General features: G+C 39.2%; 1 protein-coding gene across 6 annotated transcripts in view; it reads left to right on the top strand.

Moving 5' to 3' along the window:
• Positions 1-16,484, top strand: part of ELP4 (elongator acetyltransferase complex subunit 4) — a 279,587-nt gene extending 263,103 nt beyond the window's left edge. For 2 of the 6 annotated variants that reach the window (XM_002821917.5, XM_054524527.2), the window contains exon 10: positions 16,095-16,484. In XM_002821917.5, coding sequence (XP_002821963.1) covers positions 16,095-16,226 — 132 coding nt within the window. In that variant the 3' untranslated portion in view covers positions 16,227-16,484. Of the gene's footprint in view, positions 335-12,436; positions 12,458-14,227 lie in introns of those variants that run through there. The other 4 variants (XM_063728497.1, XM_054524528.2, XM_054524531.1 and 1 more) reach the window with 3 other exon arrangements.
• The last annotated feature ends 5,811 nt before the right edge of the window (positions 16,485-22,295 follow it).

Genomic DNA, 22,295 nt, shown 5'->3' with positions numbered 1-22,295 from the left:
GGATTTAGCCGATTCGGTGTATGAAGTCATTGGCTCTTCTCTATTTTGAGGATCTTTCGGACCTCCTTGTAAAAAAAAAAAAAAAAAAAAAATATATATATATATTAACTCAAGGGTAGTTAGGTGGTGGCGGGAAATGCCCCACATATAAAAGCAAATTAGTTTTTAAAGAATAGAAAATAATCTGTATGAGAAATTACTTCTGAATTATCCAAGTGGAAATTAAACTTAGCTCCTGTTAACATTTCCATAGAAACATGCATTTTGATTAAGCCAAACAAACAACCAAAAAAAAAGACCCTAAGAGCGGCATAGTCATTTATCTATATACTCACAAATACTTTTCTTTTTTCTGATCATCAGTATTTTTTTCTTGCTTTATTTGCATCATTTCCTTTAACTTTATTTCCCATTATTCATAGAGAAGCTTTCTATCTAAGGCTGAGCTAAATTACTGCTTACTTCCCTCTGTGAAGTCACTTCAGCAAAGAGTTACTCTTTGGAGTTAGGTCCTCATCTCTAATCTGTATCCCTCAGCTGAAGCACTTGGTCTTTGGCTGCCCCATCACCACCCTAAGGCACGTAGAAAGAGGGCTCTCGCTTTGCCCAGTCTGTTCACCGAACTCCTTTTCAAATTGGTGAGGAGGGAGGTTTGTGGAAGGGGGAAATAGATGTATCAAGCGACTCTGTGAAGCCAGTGTAATTTGTAAATTTGCCATAAACTTTTAAGTGAGAGTTGGAGTGGGGGTTTTGAGGGTTAGCATGCTTTCAGAAATCAAAAGGAAAATGGGAGTTTTCATTTCAGAGGGCTCTGATACTTAAGATTTTTTTTTTCTAAATTTTACCAAAGCTATTAATTAGCAATTAATCAACATAATTAAAAGATATTAAAGTATTCATGACAATATTGTTATGCTATATACTTACACTTAAATATATAAATAGGCAAAACACACACAACAGCATTTATCAAATAATACTAATTAATATCACCTGGGTGTTAATTTAAATTTGAAGCAAGTGAAATATACACTACCTAGGAGAGTGCACCTCTATCTGTCCATGAAGAGTGAGAAAAATCACTGCTGTAATTGACACTTTTCATTCATTATGAAAAGCTTTTATACACTCGGTAGAGAGAAAGCCTCATTTCATTTTCTCAAACCAAAAAGATACTACCTAAATGCCTTTGTATAAAAGCTAATACAACATGACAAAAATAATATTATAGTCCTCAATATACATTGAACTGGTGAAAGAAGTTAGGAACAATTTGGCAAAGATAAAACATAAAATTAATTTTCATGTTATTTTCTTTGTATTCACATTCATACCAGGTAGACTTTGTCAAATACCTATAGTAAAGAAGAACTTGTTCATGCATGCAGAACAAAATAAAATAAGATTAAAAGCTCCAGGAAATCAGCCTGCTTCAAAAAACCATTAAAGTGTGCCTATCCCTCAAGCTTTACAAATGTGTTAATTGTCGTGTTTCAGTCATGTAAATATGTTTCAGCATAAAGTAACCAAGATTTCCTGTTATAGAAGCAGCCCTATCTGGGGGTGTGGGGGTAGGGAGGGACGAAAGAGGACTAAATAACACACTGTAATGAAACCTGCCTTTGGGCAGCACATGCTTCGGTTCTGAATGCCCAGAAATACTTCGCAGACTCTCTAGGCTGCCTAGCAATGGGGATTTTCTAATTCTGGCTAGCTTGACAAAGTAAATACAACTATTGAACATAAGGCAGCTCCTAATAAAAAACAACAATTCCCCCTTGTAAACACCTACATTTGGCCCCATTAAAAATTCTTTCTTCATACCGAGGAACTAGCAGACCCTTAAATGTGGGGGTCTCAAAGTAACTAGAGAGTAGTTGGGAGATTTAATGCTGCCAGGATGTTTTACATTGCCATTTCCACCGAGCACTTCATACCCCATCTCAGGGCTTTGTAGAGTAATGTTCTGCATACACTGTGGGGCATTATGCAAGCAAACACATTGGCTATTATGCTGTGAGGACTCATTTGTGTACAGCCAAAAGGAAATCAACACGTTCATGTATGTGTTAGACACAAATATATATGATTGCCACATTTCCAAGAGGAGTGTTCATCGAAAGCTGCCAAATTTGAAAGTTATTAATATTTAGGGGTCTGACATTAACATGGTAACTTAGCAATCTGGTGAATTGTCTGATTTCAAAATTCTCTGATTCCTGACTTTTCACATCTTAGAATTTCTCTATTCCATAAGCTGTGTATCAGTCAGACCTCTGCCAATCCTTAAATTGGATAGTGGATCTGCTGCAGTTCTTAAAATCTCTGGATCAACCTCAAATGTGCACACACATTTATCTGCTAACAGTTACTAAGTAGGAGCTTTCAGATTATAGTAAGAAGCAAACATTAGTTTGAATTCTAGTAGACAAACAAAGATATTGTTACCTTTTGCCACTTCTAGAGTAGTTTCCATATAATATACTTTTAAAGAAAAACGAGGATAAAAAGGAATTCTCATATAATTAGTAGTTTGAATATGTTTCTGAAAGAGTTTTTCAAACTTAACATTCAGATCTAAAAACATTGTATATTCCTAAAATATCTTAGTATTCTTAAGCCACCTGAGGGGTAGTACTCAAAATATTGCTCCTTAAATGTCTCCTCACTTATCTTGGGTAGGAAAGGGACTTCCTAGGCAAGGCAGGCTTGAAGAACCTGTTAAAATACTAGTCTATCCAAAGAAAGACCCCAGTTCCCTTCTAGTTACAGCAATAGCAGCAGCAGGCACTAGATCTGAAGCATCTCTCAGCTTGGCCTTGCTAAAGCTTCATTCAAATTCTACACACTCTGGAGCTTATATGCTCCTGCCTGTATTGTGTGTTCCAGAGCCGTGGGTTAAGCAGCAGTTGGAGACCAGCAAAAAGGTTGCCAGTGAGAAACCCAGCTACACAGTTAAGGAAAGATGAGTAGAAGGGAGTCAGTTGGGGAGATATCAAGTAACCGATTTAGGCACTGTTGCACAATCGGAGGACCACAGGAATAGTGACCATGTGTGACTTATCCATCCCATTCCTTTATCCCAGACGTGATGCTGCTGGAGGAGAGGGGGCTGGTCAGGGAGAAGGCATCTTTCACAGTGTTTTTACTATCCAAGTACAGTTTAACAAATCAAGCTGTGTTATTTCAACTGTTACCTAAATGATTTCTTTTTTCAGTTCTACTCATGTTGGAGCATTAATGGGAATAAAATTTACAAAAAAACAAAATAGGAGAAACTAAAGGTAAAAGATACTGCTTTCAGTTTGCATAAAAAGTAAAACCAGGCCAAGCATAGTGGCTCACATCTGTAATCTCAACACTTTGGGAGGCCAAGGCAAGAGGATTACTTGAGCCCAGGAGTTTGAGACCAGCCTGGGCAACATAGTAAGACGCCCATCTCTACAAAAAATAGGTGTGTTAGCACATGCCTGTAGTCTCAGTACTCAGGAGGCTGAGGCAGGACAGAGTGAGACCCTGTCAAAAAAAAAAAAAAGGAAGGAAGGAGGGAGGGGGGGAGGGAAGGACTGAAGGAAGGAAGGAAGGAAGGACCATTTTAAGCTTTCCGGGAATAATCTAGTTTGTTCTTTCTCAATGCATAAAATAAGGGAGGAGAATTCTTAAATGTCTGAAACAAAGGAACATTGGGATTGAAAGATGGTGGTGTATTTATTGCTGTGTAGCCAAAAGATTCCAAGTCACATTTTAAAAGAATTAAACTCAGCAAACCATCCCCACAACAGTAGAAACTGCTAGAGTTTCTCCTTCATGGACATTTCACACAAGTCTCAACTCCTGTACCTGGAATCTTCTATTGGGCAGGCACGAGATTAAGAACCACCACTCCCCACAGAAGGAGGGTGAGGGTGAGATGGGAGTCACTTAGTACCTAGAATGTTTCTTCAGAATCAGAAGAAAGCAGGATCTAATAGCCATTTATATACCACCTTTGGGGAAATTCTGTCTCTTGTAGAATATGCATGTTTGCAACAATTTTTTTTTTTCTATTATTGCAAATGTCCACGCATGACTTTGTAAGGATGTGGGTAAGATGGCCCTGGTATTCATAGAAATAAGCTCACATCACTTCCTTGCTACCCCTTGCCCTTAAGAATTAAATCCAAGTCACTTACTGCACTTTAGAAACTCTACAAGATCCGACCACTGCGTACCACACCAAACTTCTCATAGCCACTCCCCTGCTCATTGACTGCTCCAGAAAAGCTGATTTTTTCTCTGCCTTTCAAGCATGCCAAACTTATTCCCACCTCAGGGTTTTTCCATTTTATTCCCTTTGCCTGGGACTTCTTTCTCTAGGTCTTATGAATCCCTTCTCAAAATTTAGGTCTTAGTGGCCGGGCGCGGTGGCTCAAGCGTGTAATCCCAGCACTTTGGGAGGCCAAGGTGGGCACATCACAAGGTCAGGAGATTGAGACCATCCTGGCTAACGCAGGGAAACCCTGTCTCTACTAAAGATATAAAAATTTAGCCGGGCGTGGTGGCGGCGGGCGCCTGTAGTCCCAGCTTCTCAGGAGGCTGAGGCAGGAGCATGGCGTGAACCCAGGAGGCGGAGGTTGCAGTGAGCCAAGATTGTGCCACTGCACTCCAGCCTGGGCGACAGAGCGAGACTCCCTCTCTAAAAAAAAAAATTTAGGTCTTAGCTCAAAGATACTCTCCAGAAAGGCGTTCGCCTACTGAAGTCATACTCCCAGCCAGCATCATATCACCATGTTTTGTTTCTTTAAAAGCACCTCTCACCACCTGAATTATTTTCTTTCTTTCTTTTTTTTTTTTTTTTTTTTTTTTTTTTTTAGACTAAGTCTTGCTCTGTCACCCAGGCTGGTGTACAGTGGCGGGATCTCAGCTCACTGCAACCTCCACATCCTGGGTTCAAGCGGTTCTCCGATTCTCATGCTTCAGTCTCCTGAGTAGCAGGGATTACAGGCATGCACCATGATGCCCAGCTAGTTTTTGCGTTTTTGGTAGAGACTGTGTTTCACCATGTTGGCCAGTCTGGTCTCAAACTCCTGGCCTTAGGCCTGCCTCGACCTCTCAAAGTGCTGGAATTACAGGCGTGAGCCAATGCGCCCGGCCTAAATTATCTTCTTTTTTTTGTTTGCCCTCCTATGTGTTGTCAGTCTCTCCTCGAGTCATCTAAGTATCTATGCATTGTCCCTCCTAATCTTTGGAGTTCTCTGAAAGCAGGTGTCTTGCCTGTCTTGTTCACACTGTTTTGTCTCTAGTGCTTAGAAAAGTTCTGGCACACAGAGTGTAAACTAAAGCCAGACTGCCCAAGTTCAAATTCCATTGGAATACACTGAAGTTGCAACCTCACTTCTGCTCTTTTCCCATTATTTCAGACGTGAACACATGGTCCACAACTAACAGCAAGGGAAGTTTGAAAATGAAGTTTTTATTCAGAATTGTTTTATATTCAAGGGTTCTGCTACTAAAGTAAAATGGGAGAGTAGATATTGGGAAAAAAAATTATCAATCTCTGCCATAATTCACTTACTCCCTGTCCAGGCATGAGTGAGGAATCCTACTGGCTAGAAACTGCAAAAATTATCTGCCTTGGCAATCAAAGACTTTAGCCCAGTTTGTAGCACCCACTTCTCTCTGGAAGAAACTCCTTTGTCCATCATCCTGCGTATCCCTCTAGGAAGTTTTTCCTTGTCCGTTATCAGCCCTGGCTACAGAAGGTCACCATTGGAGAGTATGCCCTTTGGGGGCTCCACAGTTTTCACAACTCAGTTATCGATAGATCAGTTTTGGGGGCCTAGGATTACTGTAGAGGCTGAATAATTATAGGCATTTGACCAGGCTTGTGTTTTCTTTGGCAATACAGTTTCCTCAGGACTTAGAAGATTTGCAGTCTATTTGCTTCCCTTTGGTTCCATATGCAAGTAATCACAGCCAAAGAACTTGTCTTACATAGTTCTAGGATTCAGTTGCAAGAAACAGATACCACCTAGTTATATTATGCAGAGGGAAAGTTTATAGACGAAAATAGGGAATTAGTGAAATAATTGGAAGGGCTGAAGGATATTGCCATCAAACTGGCCACAAGGGAAGCAACTACTTGTACCATAGTCAGGCACAGGTACCAAGGTAAAGAATTGGGAGACCACCACTGGAGGTATTAATTGAAGGCACACATGTATGGGGCTGCACTCTTGGGGTTAGTAAATCCCACTGCCACCACCGCAACTTCTTCTTGACCCCCATGAAGCAAGCAACTGGACACAGAAGCAGAGGTTTGGCCTCAACTTCCACAACTGTCTCTCAACTCCCATGAAGCAGTTGACTAGTCAGTGGAATCCCAACACACAAAAATAAATGGTCTCCACAGCTGTGCTTGCCAGTTGCGGTAGTTAAAGCAGCAGTGAGACAGCTCTTGTTTCTGTTCCATTTTTTTAATCTAGTACAAATGCATCTAATTGGATAAACCTAATGCACACCTTCATAGCCCCTGATGTGTAAGAAGACACACCAGAAGACAAGATACTTCCTGATGGATGCTGAGCACCCATTCCCCTTGTTCATCATGACTGTTACATTGTAAGACTTCAGTCTTAGGTGGGGCATGGTGGCTCACACCTGTAATCCCAGCTGTTCAGGAGGCTGAGGCCAGAGGATTGCTGAGCCCAGGAATTCAAGCCAGCCTGGGCAACATGGCAAAACCCTATCTTTACAAAAAGTGCAAAAATTAGCCAGACCTCGTAGCTTGTGCCTGTAGTCCCAGCTACTTGGAGGCTTTGGGAGGATTGCTTGAGCCAAGGAAGTTGAGGCTGCAGTGAGCCATGATTGGGCCACTGCACTCCAGCATGGGCAACAAAGCGAGACTCTGTCTCAAAATAAATGTTTTAAAAAGACTTACATTCTGGCCTCTCTACCCTTATCTCACTCTTTCGTCTTATCAGTAGCTGCCTTGAAGCCATCTAAAATAATAGACTTGAGTGGGAAGGCAATACCCTTAATCTTTTTTCTCTGAGGTGGCTCCCATTTTCTGACCAGCCACTTAACAGAGGTATTTAACGAAGGCTTAGGGGCACAGACATCTGCAAAGGTTGTCTGTCCTGGAGTGCAGGTGTAGAAACAGTTGGGTATTTTCAACCCCATGGGGCCCCAATTGCCAAATTGTTAGTCAGTTTAGCTTGTGGGCTGCAGGTAGTCCCTTCCATCTCTTCTTGCAGATTCTGTAACTCTAGCCTGAGTTCATCTGTCTTTTATAAATGAATTTGCTTAAAGTGGCAAGAAGCTACCAACACACTAGTGTTCTGAATTTCTCTAATGTTCCACATAGAGCCTCTGATTAGGAGGAAGGAAATTTGCCCTCCAAGCTATCACAAGCATAACAAGGCTCACCAGCTTTCTACTTTGCAATACTTGACCTCACTGCCTATCTTCAAGCCACTAAGCCAACATACATTTAGGTAGGTGGTAGAACTTCAGTGCTTCACTTGTCAGGTACCAAACTGTATCTCTGCTGTTATTGCAGAGATCCAAAAACAAAGTGGCTTAAGTAATGTAGAAGTTCATGTATCTCTCACATAAAGCCCAGTTAGATGACCCAGTACTCTTCTGGTGGCCAGATGGTGTCGAGAGAGCCTGTACCCATTCTATCTTTTTGCTATGCCCTCCTCAGCAAATAGCTTCCATTTTCTGGTCCAGGATGGCTGTGTTAGCACCTACCCTGAAGTCCACATTTCAGCAAGTGGGAAGAGGGAAGTTAGATTCATCCCTAACATTCAAAGAGCCTATAGCAAGAATGCAAATAAAGGATCACATAATTATTATATGCCTAAATACTTTAAGTTATTAAGCCAACCAACTATTAAATATGTTCAATCTTCCTTCCTTCACACAATACCTCCCTGAAAAGCCAAGTTTAAACTTAGGATCAGGGCTCCACTCCAGAACATGAAACACAGGGAGAATTGGCCTACAGCATGTCTCCTTTCTCTTCCCACCACTGCCCCCTTAACCACACACAAGGGCACATTCACACATGTTTGTGGATGCCCAGCTTGCACATCCAAACTGTACCCCCGACAAATGGCCATCTCCTGGCTACTCCTTGGGCCCCATGTTATACAGACAGACAACACAGTTGACCCTTGGGGAATGAACCTGGGGGAGAGAACTGTGCAGGCTTTGTAGTCATTTGGACAGGGAATTCTGAGGTTATGAGTACCCAGAGCATGTTTTATAAAGAAGGGCAGGCTGGACGTGGTAACTGACGCCTGTAATCTCAGCACTTTGGGAAGCCAAGGCAGGCAGATTGCTTGAGCCCAGGAGTTCGAGACCAGCCTGGACAACATAGTGTGTCCCCATCTCTACAAAAAAGCTTAAAGGCTGGGTGCAATGATTCACGCCTGTAATCCCAGCACTTTGGGAGGCTGAGGTGGGCGGATCATGAGGTCAGAAGTTCGAGACCAGCCTGGCCAAGATGGCAAAATCCTGTCTCTACTAAAAATACAAAAATTAGTTGGGTGTGGTAGCCCATGCCTGTAGTCCCAGCTACTTGGGAGACTGAGGCAGGAGAACTGCTTGAACCCGGGAGGTGGAGGTTGTAGTGAGCTGAGACCGCACCATTGTACTCCAGCCTGGATGACAGAGTGAGACTCCGTCTCAAAAAAATAAATAAATAAAAATCAAAAATTAAAAAAAAAATCATTTGGACTTGGTGGCATGCATCTGCGGTCCCAGCTGTTTGGGAGGAGAAGGTGGGAGGGTGGCTTCAGCCTGAGAGGGGAAGGCTGCAGTGAGCTGTGATTGCGCCAGTGTACATCAGCCTGAGCAAAAGAGTGAGACCCTATCTCACAAAAAAAAAAAAAAAAGAGTATGGGATCTAGAAGCACATCTCCTTTAGCCCTGTAATTCCTCACCCCGTAGGATGGAGCATGGTCAAAGGAGGTGTGGATCAGGACCTAGGGCAGGGGCTCTCTTGCCAAGATCTAATAGCAATTTTAAGGGAAAGGATAACTAGATGGTACCTCCTCTTTAAGGAGCTCACCCTAAAGTTAACCATAGCACTTCTGCTCAAGATGAAATGACCATAACTTAGTCACTCAGCCTCTTCTATTGGCAAGGGAAGCTAGGAACTGTGACCTCTGTTCTGGAAGGCCATGCGCCTCACTAATATTTAGAAATTCTTGTACTCTCTGAAAAGGAGAATAGATTTTGGGAGTAAACTGGCAATCTTTGCCACAGACACATGCCTTTTCACAAATCACGCTTTTGTTTAGACAAGTGAGTTCTTCTCAATCTGCTTTCAGAGAGGTGAATTTGGAGGCAAGACAATACTGTCAGTTATAATTGACGGCCAAAGTAATTGCACACCTGAGCATTTTTCAATGGACAGCCAATATGCAGTGTTCCAGCGCTGGAATTTTGTCTAATTTTCAGATCAGTCAGGAAAAACCCAATGAATATTTTTCCATTTAAAGGATATAGTATGATTATGACATTCAATAAAATTCAATTAAGATTAATCATTTTAATCTTAAACCCTGGGCATGAATTGGGCCTTAAACAAAAACTTAAACCTAAAACCTAATCATGTTTAGCAGAATTTGCTCCAGAAATATTCAGCTGCTACCAAATGTATACTTGCCAATGCAAAAAGAGCAAATATTTGGTTCTGGCATTGTTTCCACTGGCCTATTCATATATGACAATAATGCAAAATTCAGCAGATGCATCCTCCACATTGCAAATCCTAACCAGATGTAGAATAATTACAATATAATATTACATTGTAATAATGTAATAATTAGGGAGTAATACAAATATAACAATATAAAATATAATGATTATATAATAGCATATAACATTGATTTTTTTTTTTTGCAAGCTGAAACAACACTCTGAAATCTTGTGAAGATATCATAGCAATACTATGATGGTGAACATAGTCTGTCTCCTCCCCTCCATCCTCCTCCTTGTGACCCTGAAAGGAAATCTGTCTTTCCACAAAGGAAGAAGAAATTCTCTGTTTATCCATAGAGCAGGGGAGACTCTGAACACATTGCTTTTATTCCCACCCTCTGGACTAGTGGGGTCATCAGGTATGCATTTCTTGGTCAGAAACCATGAATGGGGCCCCTGCAGTCAGCTATAGTTCACATACTGAGTGAATGCTTCTGGATGGTGATCATTTTGCTGTGGCCCTTCTGGAAATTGACATGCCACTAGTTGTCTCCCAATATCCATTTACTCCTCCTTCCATAGTAATAAATTTGTTAAACATTTTTACATACTTTTAGACATTTCCCAGCCTCCCTTGCAGCTAGATGTGGCCATGTCTTTGTTCTGGGCATGAGTGGAAGTGATGTGTCCAACTTTCAGGTCTTGCCTTCTTGGCCTCTTTCTTCTCACAAGCTAAGAGCCAGCAAGAGCATCAGCCTTGCAGCCAGAAGTGGAACCCCTTGTTGAGAATGGCAGACCAGTCCTTCCCACTCTGAATTGCTTCCTTCTGGACTGTAAAATGGGAAAGGAATAAACTACCTTTTAAAAGCCATTTTTGGAAGAGGGTAGGAGTGTCTCTGTATTATAGCTACTTAGCCTGTACTCTAATTCATTCCCTACCACTTGGAGCAGTTCAGAATACAGACTGTGGTTGCAGAGATGAGTATATCATCCTGCAGTGAGTGCATCACAGCTGAAAGCCTGCAGTTTGGAATAGGATGGCGTGCCTTTTGAGCGTTTGTTTCCTCCCCATTATATAAAGGGGGGATATGCTTTTAAAACTCGAGTGGGAAAGCTTCATCTTCTGACATTTCCTTTATTAGTTATTTTGCCAGCAGTGAAGACATGTGCAAAATACAGGTTTTAAAAATAAAATGGACCCTAAATTGCCTCCTTAATACGGCCATGCATATATACACTGGCCCAGAAGCCAGGCATCTTACATACCCCATTTTCACTCCTGCCTTACTCAGTATGAGGGAAAATATTTAGACTTTTAAAATCTCAGATGCAGGGACTGCAGTTGCATTTTCCTTTATATGTCTGTAAGGAGCCGCAGTAGAGAGTAGTTATACTAAGTACTCAGATTCCAGGCAGACTGAGACTTGGTGGCTAAGTCTGATGTGCTGTTGCTATTGTTTATATTTGTTCATTATATTTGTAGATTGATTTCCTTCACCTAATAAACTCACTTGTTTTTATCTTGTTATACCCTATGTACTTTTATGAACCACCTCAGATCCATTTTTGAAGCAAGAAGAGATAAATTAGTGTAGAACTTGATAGTTCACAAAACACTTATACATCTCATTTTATTCTGACAAGCGTCTTATGAGGGAAGAATCATTCCCCCATGATAGATCAGGACACTGAGGGTTAGCCAGCTGAATTGACTTTTCTGAGGTCACATGGAGAGTGAATGACGGAGGCAGGTATCAAACTGTCACTCTCTGCCTCTGTGTCCAGTGCCCACAAGTCCTGGCTACCTCTGTTAAGGGACCAATGTAGAACCTGTGTGTTCTAAGGTATTTATAAGTTGTTGTTTTTTGTTTTTGTTTGTTTGTTTGTTTGTTTTTTGAGACAGTTACTAAAGTTTTAAAGGTTTTTTTGTAGAGATGAGGTCTCACTGTATTTTATTGTCCAGGCTGGTCTTGAACTCCCAGGCTCCCACTTTGGTCTCCCAGAGTGTGGGGATTACAGGTGTGAGCTACCCCATGCCTGGCAAGTTTTCATTTAAATTGGCAATGTTTTAAAGAAAAACGAAAAAATCTATTAGGAGTATTCTGAAATATTAATGTTTATTTCTGTGATCCTGAGCAATACAAATTGTGACTTTTCGGGAAATGTCAGAAATTTTTAAAAGGTTTAAAATAAATCTTTAGTCATCTGCTAAGGGTTAAAGTATACTACATCAGTTGTTTTCAGAAAACAAACAGTGCCTGATGGTTTGGTCTTGGCAAAATGTGAAAAATATAAACTGATTAAACTTGTTTTAATGAGTATTTACCTGCAATTTGTCTCAAATCCAGGTGTAATCTAGATTCATTATCTTGCCCCTTCTGTCTGGGAACTGTGAGCGCTGAGCACAGGCCTGGCAGGCTGGGAGAAAAGGAATTAGGAAGGGAACTGTTGAGCCAGGAATTCCAATCTTATGTGTCTATAGGATCAGTTTAGCCGCTGACTCAGAAGGAACAAAATATAGACAGTGGCTAAGCCCAACAAAGAGACGGAGAGGCAAGTAGAGGGGAAAGAATGTCAAAGTCCAGCTCTCCTCGGTACCTCTTGGAGCCTCAGAGCAAATCACTTCTGCTGCTGCTGCCTTATTATGACCCTGGGCTTCCCATGGGCCTAAGGGTGCCTTTTGGCAGGAGTCTCCATAATCTGCCAGAGTGTTTTGCTAGCCTCACTGTTTCCCTTCTTGCAGCACTGATCCAGTGGGATTACAGCAAATCACCCTGGCCTGTGCAGGAACTGTGGAAGTTGTCACACCTTTCCCAGATCCGTTTGCCTACACAGAAATCATTGTTTTAGACAAGGCATTAATGGAAAAAGTAGGCAGCCGGCCAGCCAGCTATCCATCTCCTGCATCACACAGTCTCTTCCTCCCAGAATCTGAGAAAACAAAATCAAGTGGAGAAATTTCAACTCAAGAAGTAAGATATGGTTTTGGTTTTGGCTCTTGCTTCAGAACCCCAGGTATAAAATGAGAAATATGAATACCTTGATTTGGTTTTCAAGGTTGAGAATAGTATGATTTTTTTGTAGTCTGATTTTTCTTTAAACCATTACTCAGTGAAACCTCAATGTCTAAAGGTTTATATACCCTACAGCCCTGTAGTTTTAAGTCTAAAGGAGGTCACCATGCTATGCAGAGTATCTTGCAGCATTTTTTTTCAGAAGACAGATCTGGGATACAGCAGCATCTGAACATTTACATGTCAAGTGTGTAAATGCTTTGGAAGCCTCAAAGGAAAAATCCCTGACACACCTGGCAAGCCTGGAACCTGATCTCTCGTTCTTCCTCGCTGTTTCACATCGCACTGACGTGGCGCACAGGGGGAGGCTCAGAAAGAAAGAAAACAAAACCCACTGCTTGAGAATTTAGATTGCATAGTAAGCTCATTCAAGTAATAATCAACAAAAGCAGGCAAAATCACACATAGATTCACATATTTCCAAGAGCCATCCTTGGGCTTTTTCAAAGGGCATGAATATGCAACTAGCTTTACAGTGTAGCATTTGGTTAAAAACAGTTAATCATATTACCCCTAAATTTTTATGCTCAGAAGTCTCACACGAATGATATTTGACTTTACTTCAAAGCCATTCAACCTGAAAGATTTCCAAGCATGTCACATGTCACATTTAGCTACTTTTGCTCTGAAGGGCTTTCGGCCAACTGGCTCACATTCATTGCCTAGAAAAGCAGAGGCCGAGAAATGCTGAGCCAGTCCACAAGCAAATAGGTAGGCTCCTGAAATAAACTGTATTATGCTTGTTCTAAATAAAGCACGCAAGTTTTCTCATTTAGATTATCAGAGCAGTATGACCCATTAACTAAATGCATCGTGTAATCATAAAGATATATTGGTTCTCCTGTTAAGCAAATCTCCATTCTTCATGTCAGAATCCAGTTCATTACTTCAGACCCAGCCCAGATCCCAACCCCATAAAGCTTTTTCATGTTTTCCTTCCCCAACTGTGATTTCTGGTTTGTGTCTGCCTTTCTTGTATACATAACTTGGAGTGTTCCCTGTGAGGGTTACCTGTGTGCTTGCCTTATTCATGTTACTGTATTGTAAGGAAATGAATGTGGAAGGTACTCTATTGACATAACCTTTCAGAATCCCTTGCTTCAAGTGGATTCTAAATATTTGTTGACTCCACTTGATTTACCAAACAGCCTAATCACCATCTGACATCATTTGTCAGGTCCCAACCAAAAGTATATACATACACGTTTCTTTATGGTAATTTTTTTTTTCAGATAACCTTCAGATTATGTATATATCCTGGTCATTTTTCTTTTGCTCATTTGCAATAACTACAAGATCTTAAACATTAAAAGTCAGACATATAATGAAAGGTTTATTTCCCTCCTGCTTCCTCACATGGACACTGATAGAATTAACCCTACACAGACATTTGTAACCCCAAACTTTAGAACCATACCTGCCTTTTGGATTCCTGAGCCTTTTTTTTTTTTTTTTGACAGAGTCTTGCTCTGTTGCCAGACTGGAGTGCTGTGGCACGATCTCGGTTCACTGCATCCTCCGACTCCCTGGTTCAAGCAATTCTCCTGCCTCAGCCTCCCTGGTAGCTGGGATTACAGGCACGCACCACCACACCCAGCTAATTTTTGTATTTTTAGTAGAGATGGGATTTCACCATGATGGCCAGGATGGTCTCCATCTCCTGACCTCGTGATCCGCCTGCCTCAGCTTCCCAAAGTGCTGGGATTACAGGAATGAGCCAGTGTGTCTGGCCGATTCCTGAGCCTTTCATGCCTTTGTTTCTGCCTGAAATCTTTCCTGGAACAAACTAGAGCATAAAGAAATGAAAGAATTGCTTAAAACAAAGAAACAAATATGTCTTTATTTGTGCTTTTTTATCATTCAAGAAATAGACATTTAATTGCTTAATAAGTGACAGGCTGGGTCCCATAGATACTAAGGAATAGTTCTGTATGGATATTACTATATGACTGTTACAGCTTTTCTTGACCCCCTTGACCTTTCTGACATCTTCATTGATCATGCATTTGTATAATAGTATCTTTTATCCTAGATATATTTGTATTAAAAATAAGTACAGGCAGGTTGAAATCAAGGAAGAATATTTTTTCATAAATTATTTTTAGTTTTAAAATATTTTGATCATGTGCACACAGCTTGTGTTTACATGACAATAAAAAGCCTTTATTCAAGAAAGAAACTAACTGGAGCATATGCTTGTGGACCACAATATTTTGACTAAAAAAATATGGTTCTCCCCTTTTTCATCTGTTTTCTCCCCCCCCATATTGAAGAGAGTTTTCCAAATGAAGGGTTTCAGCTAGGTTGTCTCCAGGTCAGTTCTCCTCTAGAAGGCTGTGTGTAGTCATCAGTGGGGAGCCCTATGCTGCCTTATCTTTAGCCTCCCACACCACTTTGTGTCTCACACAACAGATATGTTCCTTTAAGTTTGGATTTTTATGAAATAAATTTTGCGAGCTGGGAGCACGGAGAGTTAAATGAATTTAATATTCTTTTGAAAACAGAAAAATGTTATTTTGAAATATGGATGTTTCTCCCTAATTACAGTAACTTCTGTAATTGTGGTCAGTTGCTGGGGTCAGTTTAAATCAGCCTGTATCTGCAGAAAAACTGTTGGGATGGGCAGGGGTTGGGAGGGTGTTCAAAGCAACACTATACTTTTGAAAACATGACCCAACATTATGCATAGAAACAAACTTACCAAGACCCGTAATAGATGCTATGGCTGACTTACCTGAACATATGAAAAAATTGACCCTCCGGTTGGTATCATTTTTTTATGTTGTCAATATTTCTGTGAAAATTTTAAGTTCCTAGAGAAAGTATAACCTTGAAAAAGAATCGTCAGGTCAACTAATAGACAAAGACAAACAAGTATTCATGGGAATCTATAATTGCTGAAAAGCTACATTTGACCTTAAAAATCGCATGTTGGAGCTCTGGCAAAATAAAAAAAGACAAAAAGAAAAAAGACATCTGCCATTATTTATGCGATATTTCCAACGTTGCTGTTATTTATGTGTTTACATGTGTTCACTTCTACCTAATGAGAAAAGATCTTAATACATTTTGGTTTGGACACTGAAAATGTTCCACTAAGATTCCTGGTACAGTTTCTGTGATGGCATTACAGCCATTTGTAAAATCCAGTAGGAACAGGAGGTGATTATACTGGAATTCAGTCTGAAGAATTGTTTTAGCAGGAATTTTATATGCAAGACTAAATGCTGATCAACAGAGCATAATATTGTATTCTGAAGTATGCTAGCCAAAGCAAAATTAATTTTTTTTCTTCTTTTTTTCTTCTCCTGAAATCTTCTGCCATAGCGACTGCATTTGCCTCCAGACTTGTCAGACACAGTGAGCCGCTCAAGCAAAATGGATCTGGCAGAATCCGCCAAGCGGCTGGGCCCAGGCTGTGGCATGATGGCCGGAGGCAAGAAGCACCTGGACTTCTAGGGATTCCTCCTTAGTCGCTGCATGCAGAATTCTGTGACACTCTAATTATGATTGCTAATAGCTTATGTAAATATTTTTCTTAACAATTTGACCCTCCGCTCCTTGAAAAACACATGATTATAAAATGGAGCTGCCATTTCTCATTTTTTAACTTTTTACAGAAATAGCACAGCAGAAATACTTTTAAATTTTTTCTTCATGCTATAGAAGAAAATAATTTTGTTTTTAAATAAACACCAAAAAATGTCAAAATCTCAAGATGCCTGACAGTGGTCATTCGTGTGTGTACTAAGGCTTTTAGTGTCATGGTAAAGTGCATGTCACAGCAGGTAGCATACAAAACATGATGAAATTGAAGATTGTATATGAAAACATACTTTCTCTTTATTACAGAAACAGTCACTTGCCACCAAAAATGCTAAGTTTTTTTAATGAAAATGTGTTTACTAATATATAAAATAAATTTGCATTTATGTATCCAGTTATTAAATTGATAAAGACAAAATAATATTTTGGGATTTAGACTCCACTAGAGATAATTAGTCTACCATAGTAGTTATTAAATATAAAGAACTTGAGTGATAGGAAACATAGAAGAAAGAAGTGGATGGTCTTTAGTTTAGTAATCCTAAACAGTTGAAGTCAGTACTATGAAATTATGTCAACAGGCATCATTCAGGATTGAAATTCAAACTGACAGCTACATTAATGCTAGGATACCAGGAGAAAAACATATACTGAAGCTTGTTGAGAGATTTTGCAGAACATAGGTCTGAGACAAAGTGAAAAAATGAAACTAACTCAGATTTAATTGCATCACATAAACCTTTTGTTAATTATGAACATTGGTTGAGTGTGTAAATTTCTAACCATGTAAACATGTCTTTGGGGGGGTATAGCATATTGAACCAGTTGTCATATGAAACACTAGGTGTTTTAATTATAATTCTATATTCTCAAAGCTTTTCACAGGTAATAGATAAAAAATGAAAGTTGAAAAGTAACTTGCATATTTAAGAGTCTTGATTTTTTAAAAGGTGTTTAACATCCATTGGGAGAAACTGAATTTCCAAAATACATTTTCAAATGTATTTAATATTTTGAAGCAGTTATAACTAGCATTTTTAAGCAGCTTGCTTTTAATATACCACAAATTATACTTTATTTGTTCTTGACAACATTGTAGAAAACAAAGACTAGGTTTTTAAAACTGTCTAACCAATATGATGAATGTCAGTCACTTAAAAAAACCCACTGTAGCATAAACACATACTGTATACAGCTTTTATTCAGAATTAGAATAATTGAATCAATGACAGTGATTTGCCAGGATGTCAAATCTCTCCATCATATCCTGTCACTACCAGTTTATTTTTTGTGATCAAAATCAAAAAGACAACTATTTTGTCACCCGCTATTTCATTAGTACTAAAAATCAGGTTTCTTATTCTATTTTTTTAGAATGTCTGGTTTTTTTTTTCATTTCTTTTAATTCTAAAGACACAGATTCTTCCCCATTTTCTTTTCAAAATAAAGTTTCAGAATTCATCTGTCAGTTAAAATTAAAGGGCTTTATATTAAGCAAAGGTGCTTTTAAATTTTAAAGCAACTTCAAAAAATTGATTTAGTCCATAGATAATAAATAATGTTGTGCGGATACTCCACAAAAGCTCTGCTATGTCCTCTGAAAGCATTATGAACATTCTGAATAAATTCAAATGAGTATTTTAGTCAGGTTATTATTTTAATAACTCTAACCTTTTTCTTACTGTGTTGATTCATTTTATACAACACACAGTGGAACAATTACATAGCATTTGACTCGCTGAAAAAGAGATATGAGGTCATCAGATATGTAAATTGCTTGTCAAAATACTTAATAGGTCATTGATTTACTTCCCTGGCTACCATGTCTATAAAATTAACAGCCAATTACTAGTTAATATATGCTTTGCAAATAGATAAATACCATAAAAATTGAATATGCATATTTGAACCCTTATTTTAAATATAAAAGAAACTTTTCAAACTCAGTAAAAGTGCATTTTGAATAATAAGAGTACCTGGGCTTTCCAAAATTCATATCCAAGTGCTTTGTTTTTCTAATTCACTGGGCTGGCTTTGTAAAAATAAGCTACTGGAGAGAGGTGTGTATTTTTGTCTTCCTCTGATAAAAACCCACTCTGAAAATGTGTTTTCCTTTCTTCTGGAAACATTATTTGTTACTCATTATGTTAATAACTTACTACATAAACATATCTCTCTTCGATAATGCTACCTTAGGTATAGACACCATTTTGATACATAATGAAATATACACTCCATTAACAGATTTTTTTTAATTATCAGCTTGACTCAAAGATATAAATACTTAAGAACAATGCCAAACATAGTATCTGAAATGATATCTTTTAAGTGTTTCTAGTATATGAACTTCAAAACCCTATATGGTATTCATTTCTTACGCTAGATTTGCCTTTCTTTAACATGAGATAAATATTTTGACTACTGCAGTTTGCTCAGGTGCTCGGGTTCTAAGACTTTTTGAATTTCCTTTTAGTAGCCACCATACAATATCTACTTTTCTCTTCCATTTATTCCTTATGTCCACCTCCAGGATCTTTAAATACTAACGGTAGACAAAATAAAAGTACTTTAGAAGGAAACGACACTCTGCAATCAATTCCCTGTCCATCTTTTAACAAATCAGACACACATAGGCATACAAAAGGAGAGTGGGGGGACCCCCCTATTCATTTGTTTAAGCCCATTATTAATGTCATTTCTAAGACAGCATGCTACTGCTTTCCAAAGATAGTCACCACCAACATTATTGAAATAAGCAGTACTAACCCTAAGTACTTACACTTTGAACTTTAAAACTGAGCAGTTGAGTCATTCAGTACCAAGCCAAAACACAGAAAAACAAAAAAGCAGATGAGGTTTATTCTTGAGAAATGAAAAAGAGAAGAATATATATTTGGCCTTGGTGAGCCAAACATACAGAGAAGAAAAGGCTTTTTAAAATCTTACTAATATGAGAGGCCCAGAGTAAAAAGAAATAAGCAAAAGAATATAGACAAAGTCCTAACATGACATTCACAGAACAAAGCTGAATCTTCAAATAATACTGTATGAGTGAATCTTAGGAAACCTAGTGATGATAAAAAGAAGAAATGGCAGTGAGCTGTAGCAAGAAACCAGTTGTTTACCATTTAAGGGTTAGGAGGCATAGCTTTGGGGAAAAAATATTCTAGAAATTAATTGCAGTAAAATGCATTTTTTTACTTAGAGCAGTTTGAACATTTATTACTTAAAACATTCAGCTCTTATTCTATTCACCTGGTTTTCCCAAGTCAGTCAAGTTTGGAGAAAAATTTTAGACGTTTAGTCCTGGGATTCTACTGAAGTCTTCACAAATAATCTCCATCCTGGAAGATGGTGTCAAAACATCCCTGCAGATACCCCATTGATAAATATATAAATATATGTATCATTAAATAAATAATAAAAATAATTTCAACAATGAGTAAAAGGCCAACTCCCAGGCACTGCTACCACACAGTGCCTGCCATGCTGTCCCCAAGAGAGTGCCTGGAGCTCTGTTTGGAAGGACAGCTCATGTCCCTAGGGTGTGGGCAGAAGGCAAGGCAGCCATTCCCATCCTGTTGGACCAGAGGGCTTCTGCAGCTGAGCAGCCGCTTCTTCAGACTATACCAGACTGTGCCACTTTGCCATGGTAATCCTGACCTTCAGAGCACACATATACGTGCCCAAGTGCACACATACAGACCCTCTGCTCCCACATCACTCCTTTTCTCCCATTCCCACCTCTTGCACCTGGCGTGCCACACCCAGGTCTCCAAAGTCTCTGCTCTCTACACAACAGAACCGTGGGCCGGAACTGGCTGCCTGACCGTGGTGGAAATTACAGCCAGCGAGAAGGAAGAAGTAAGCCAGCCAGCAGCTGTGGCATGCACTCCCACATAGCCCTTCTCTGACAGTTCCCTCAGCACACGGCCCTCAGGGAATGTAGGCTGCAAAATGTCAGGAGGTAGAAATGTCTGCACCGGCAATTGTACCAACAGTGCATATGTGTGCGCACTCCCCTGCAGAAATGTGCCGCTGTGCAGTGCAGGCTGACACTGAACAAAACTACATGCACACATACAAAAACTGCAACTTAAGAAGGTGTCTCCAAATGTGCAGCAACTCTGGTGGAATAAAATTATTAGTATATTTCATGCCAGAGCAATGAATCTCAATTATCTGTTCACAAGTAATTCCTTAACTAAAAAACAGTAGATATTGAACAAGAAGTTCATGTTTAAATCCTTCCATTAATTTCTACATTTCTGATCATTTGCTTTTGGGGATTTTTTTAAAGCAGAGTATAATTCAGTGGAAGTGTGTCTTTGTCCCCAGAGGTTTCTGCATGTGCAAGCATTTTAATCTAGACTGCCAGAACCCCCAGGCTTTTTACTGAAGTCTGCAGAGGAAGACTTATCTGTATTGACTTATATGTTGCACAGAACAAATAAAAGTCTCAGACAGGCCTTTTTTACCCAACAAAGGCTTATTTTTTTCCGTCCTTTGCTTGGGCTCAAGCACTCCTGCCCTGCGTGCCTCCACTTTAAACATGATCAGATCTGTGCTTCATTGCAAATAACAACTGAACAACAATGGGCCCTGCTTCATAGATTTGGGAATGTTTGGCTTAAGCTGCCAATGACTGAAGGCCTTTAATTCCCACCGGCCAGTCACAGTCTGCTTTGTTGTTGTCTGTTGATGTGTCTGTGCTCATTATTCCTTGACATGCAACATCCCCCCTCCACCCTCCAACCATCCACAACCACACAGAAAGCAAGATTCAAATGTGAACAGCTGTAGTGGTTCAATGGGAAATGATGCCTCTTGTGCAAAGGGAGGGAGACAGAAAAGGGAGAGGGCCTATTTGAAAAAGGCAACAGCTTTCAGAAAGTCTCCTTTAAGAAACCTACTTTTGAATATACTTCAGTGAAATCATTGTTGAAATAGGCTGACAATGGAAATCTGCCCAGATTGAAAATGCCAGTCCTAATTCAAAAAACAATTCCTAGCTAATCGCTTGTTGCATTTTTAAATTATTTCTAGACTTTGAGCTTTTGAATTAAATGGCTAGCTGGGAAATGTTACCATTTTGTATATATGTTGTGGGTATAAATGTGCACAGATCTACACCCAGCTGTAAGTGGAATTTATTTCTAACACGTTTTTGATTTATGGTATCTATAAGGATTATTTTTTAAAGATCATCAGGATGTAAAACAGAGTGTGTATGAAAGTAACCATTGGTTTAGAATGTTGATCTAACACAGAAATAAAATTTGTAACACCACACTGTAAGGTTAAAAAGAAAACTGTATAATAAAGGAAATACAAAGGCTTTGGCATGGTTTTTTACAATCAACAATGGTTAATTTTGATATGTAGTTGTGAACAACTTCAAAACACTTAAGTTTAAAACTCTTGCAAGCACTTTTAATTGATTAGGAATGAACTCTAGATGCACAAAATGATTGGACCGTGAACAGTAATACAACTATATCTAAGAACAATTAACTTTTGCTGGCCAAAAAAGAAACGTATGATTGCATGAAAATGTGTATAAAACATCTATAGAGTATTCTTGTCAAATATAAATGAAAGTAACTTTATTATAGAAATCATTCTGAGGATTTCTAGGGAAGACAAATACTTACATTTTGACATAAAACAAATTGGATTATATCGAAGACACACTCTACCTTTTAGCTATCAACTTTTTCTCTTCCTTGAATTTATATCTTACCCTTTTTTGCACATAAACTTCATCTGTTAACAACCTTTGGAAAACCAACAGATATTTCTGACATAAATCTAGTGCATGTTGTTCCAGGTTTAATTATATGCAAAGGAATGATACAAACTTGGAACATCAGTCCATAAACTATGAACAGATGGGTAGAAGTATTCGATATATCTTGATAAAACTCTTAAATTCATGGCAAAGCTTGTTGATCATGGTTTTCTTTTTTAAAAAAAAAAAAA

Source organism: Pongo abelii, chromosome 9 (genome assembly GCF_028885655.2).
Source record: "Pongo abelii isolate AG06213 chromosome 9, NHGRI_mPonAbe1-v2.0_pri, whole genome shotgun sequence".
Taxonomy (NCBI): Eukaryota; Metazoa; Chordata; class Mammalia; order Primates; family Hominidae; genus Pongo; species Pongo abelii.
This window is presented reverse-complemented; position numbering and strand designations above follow the sequence as displayed.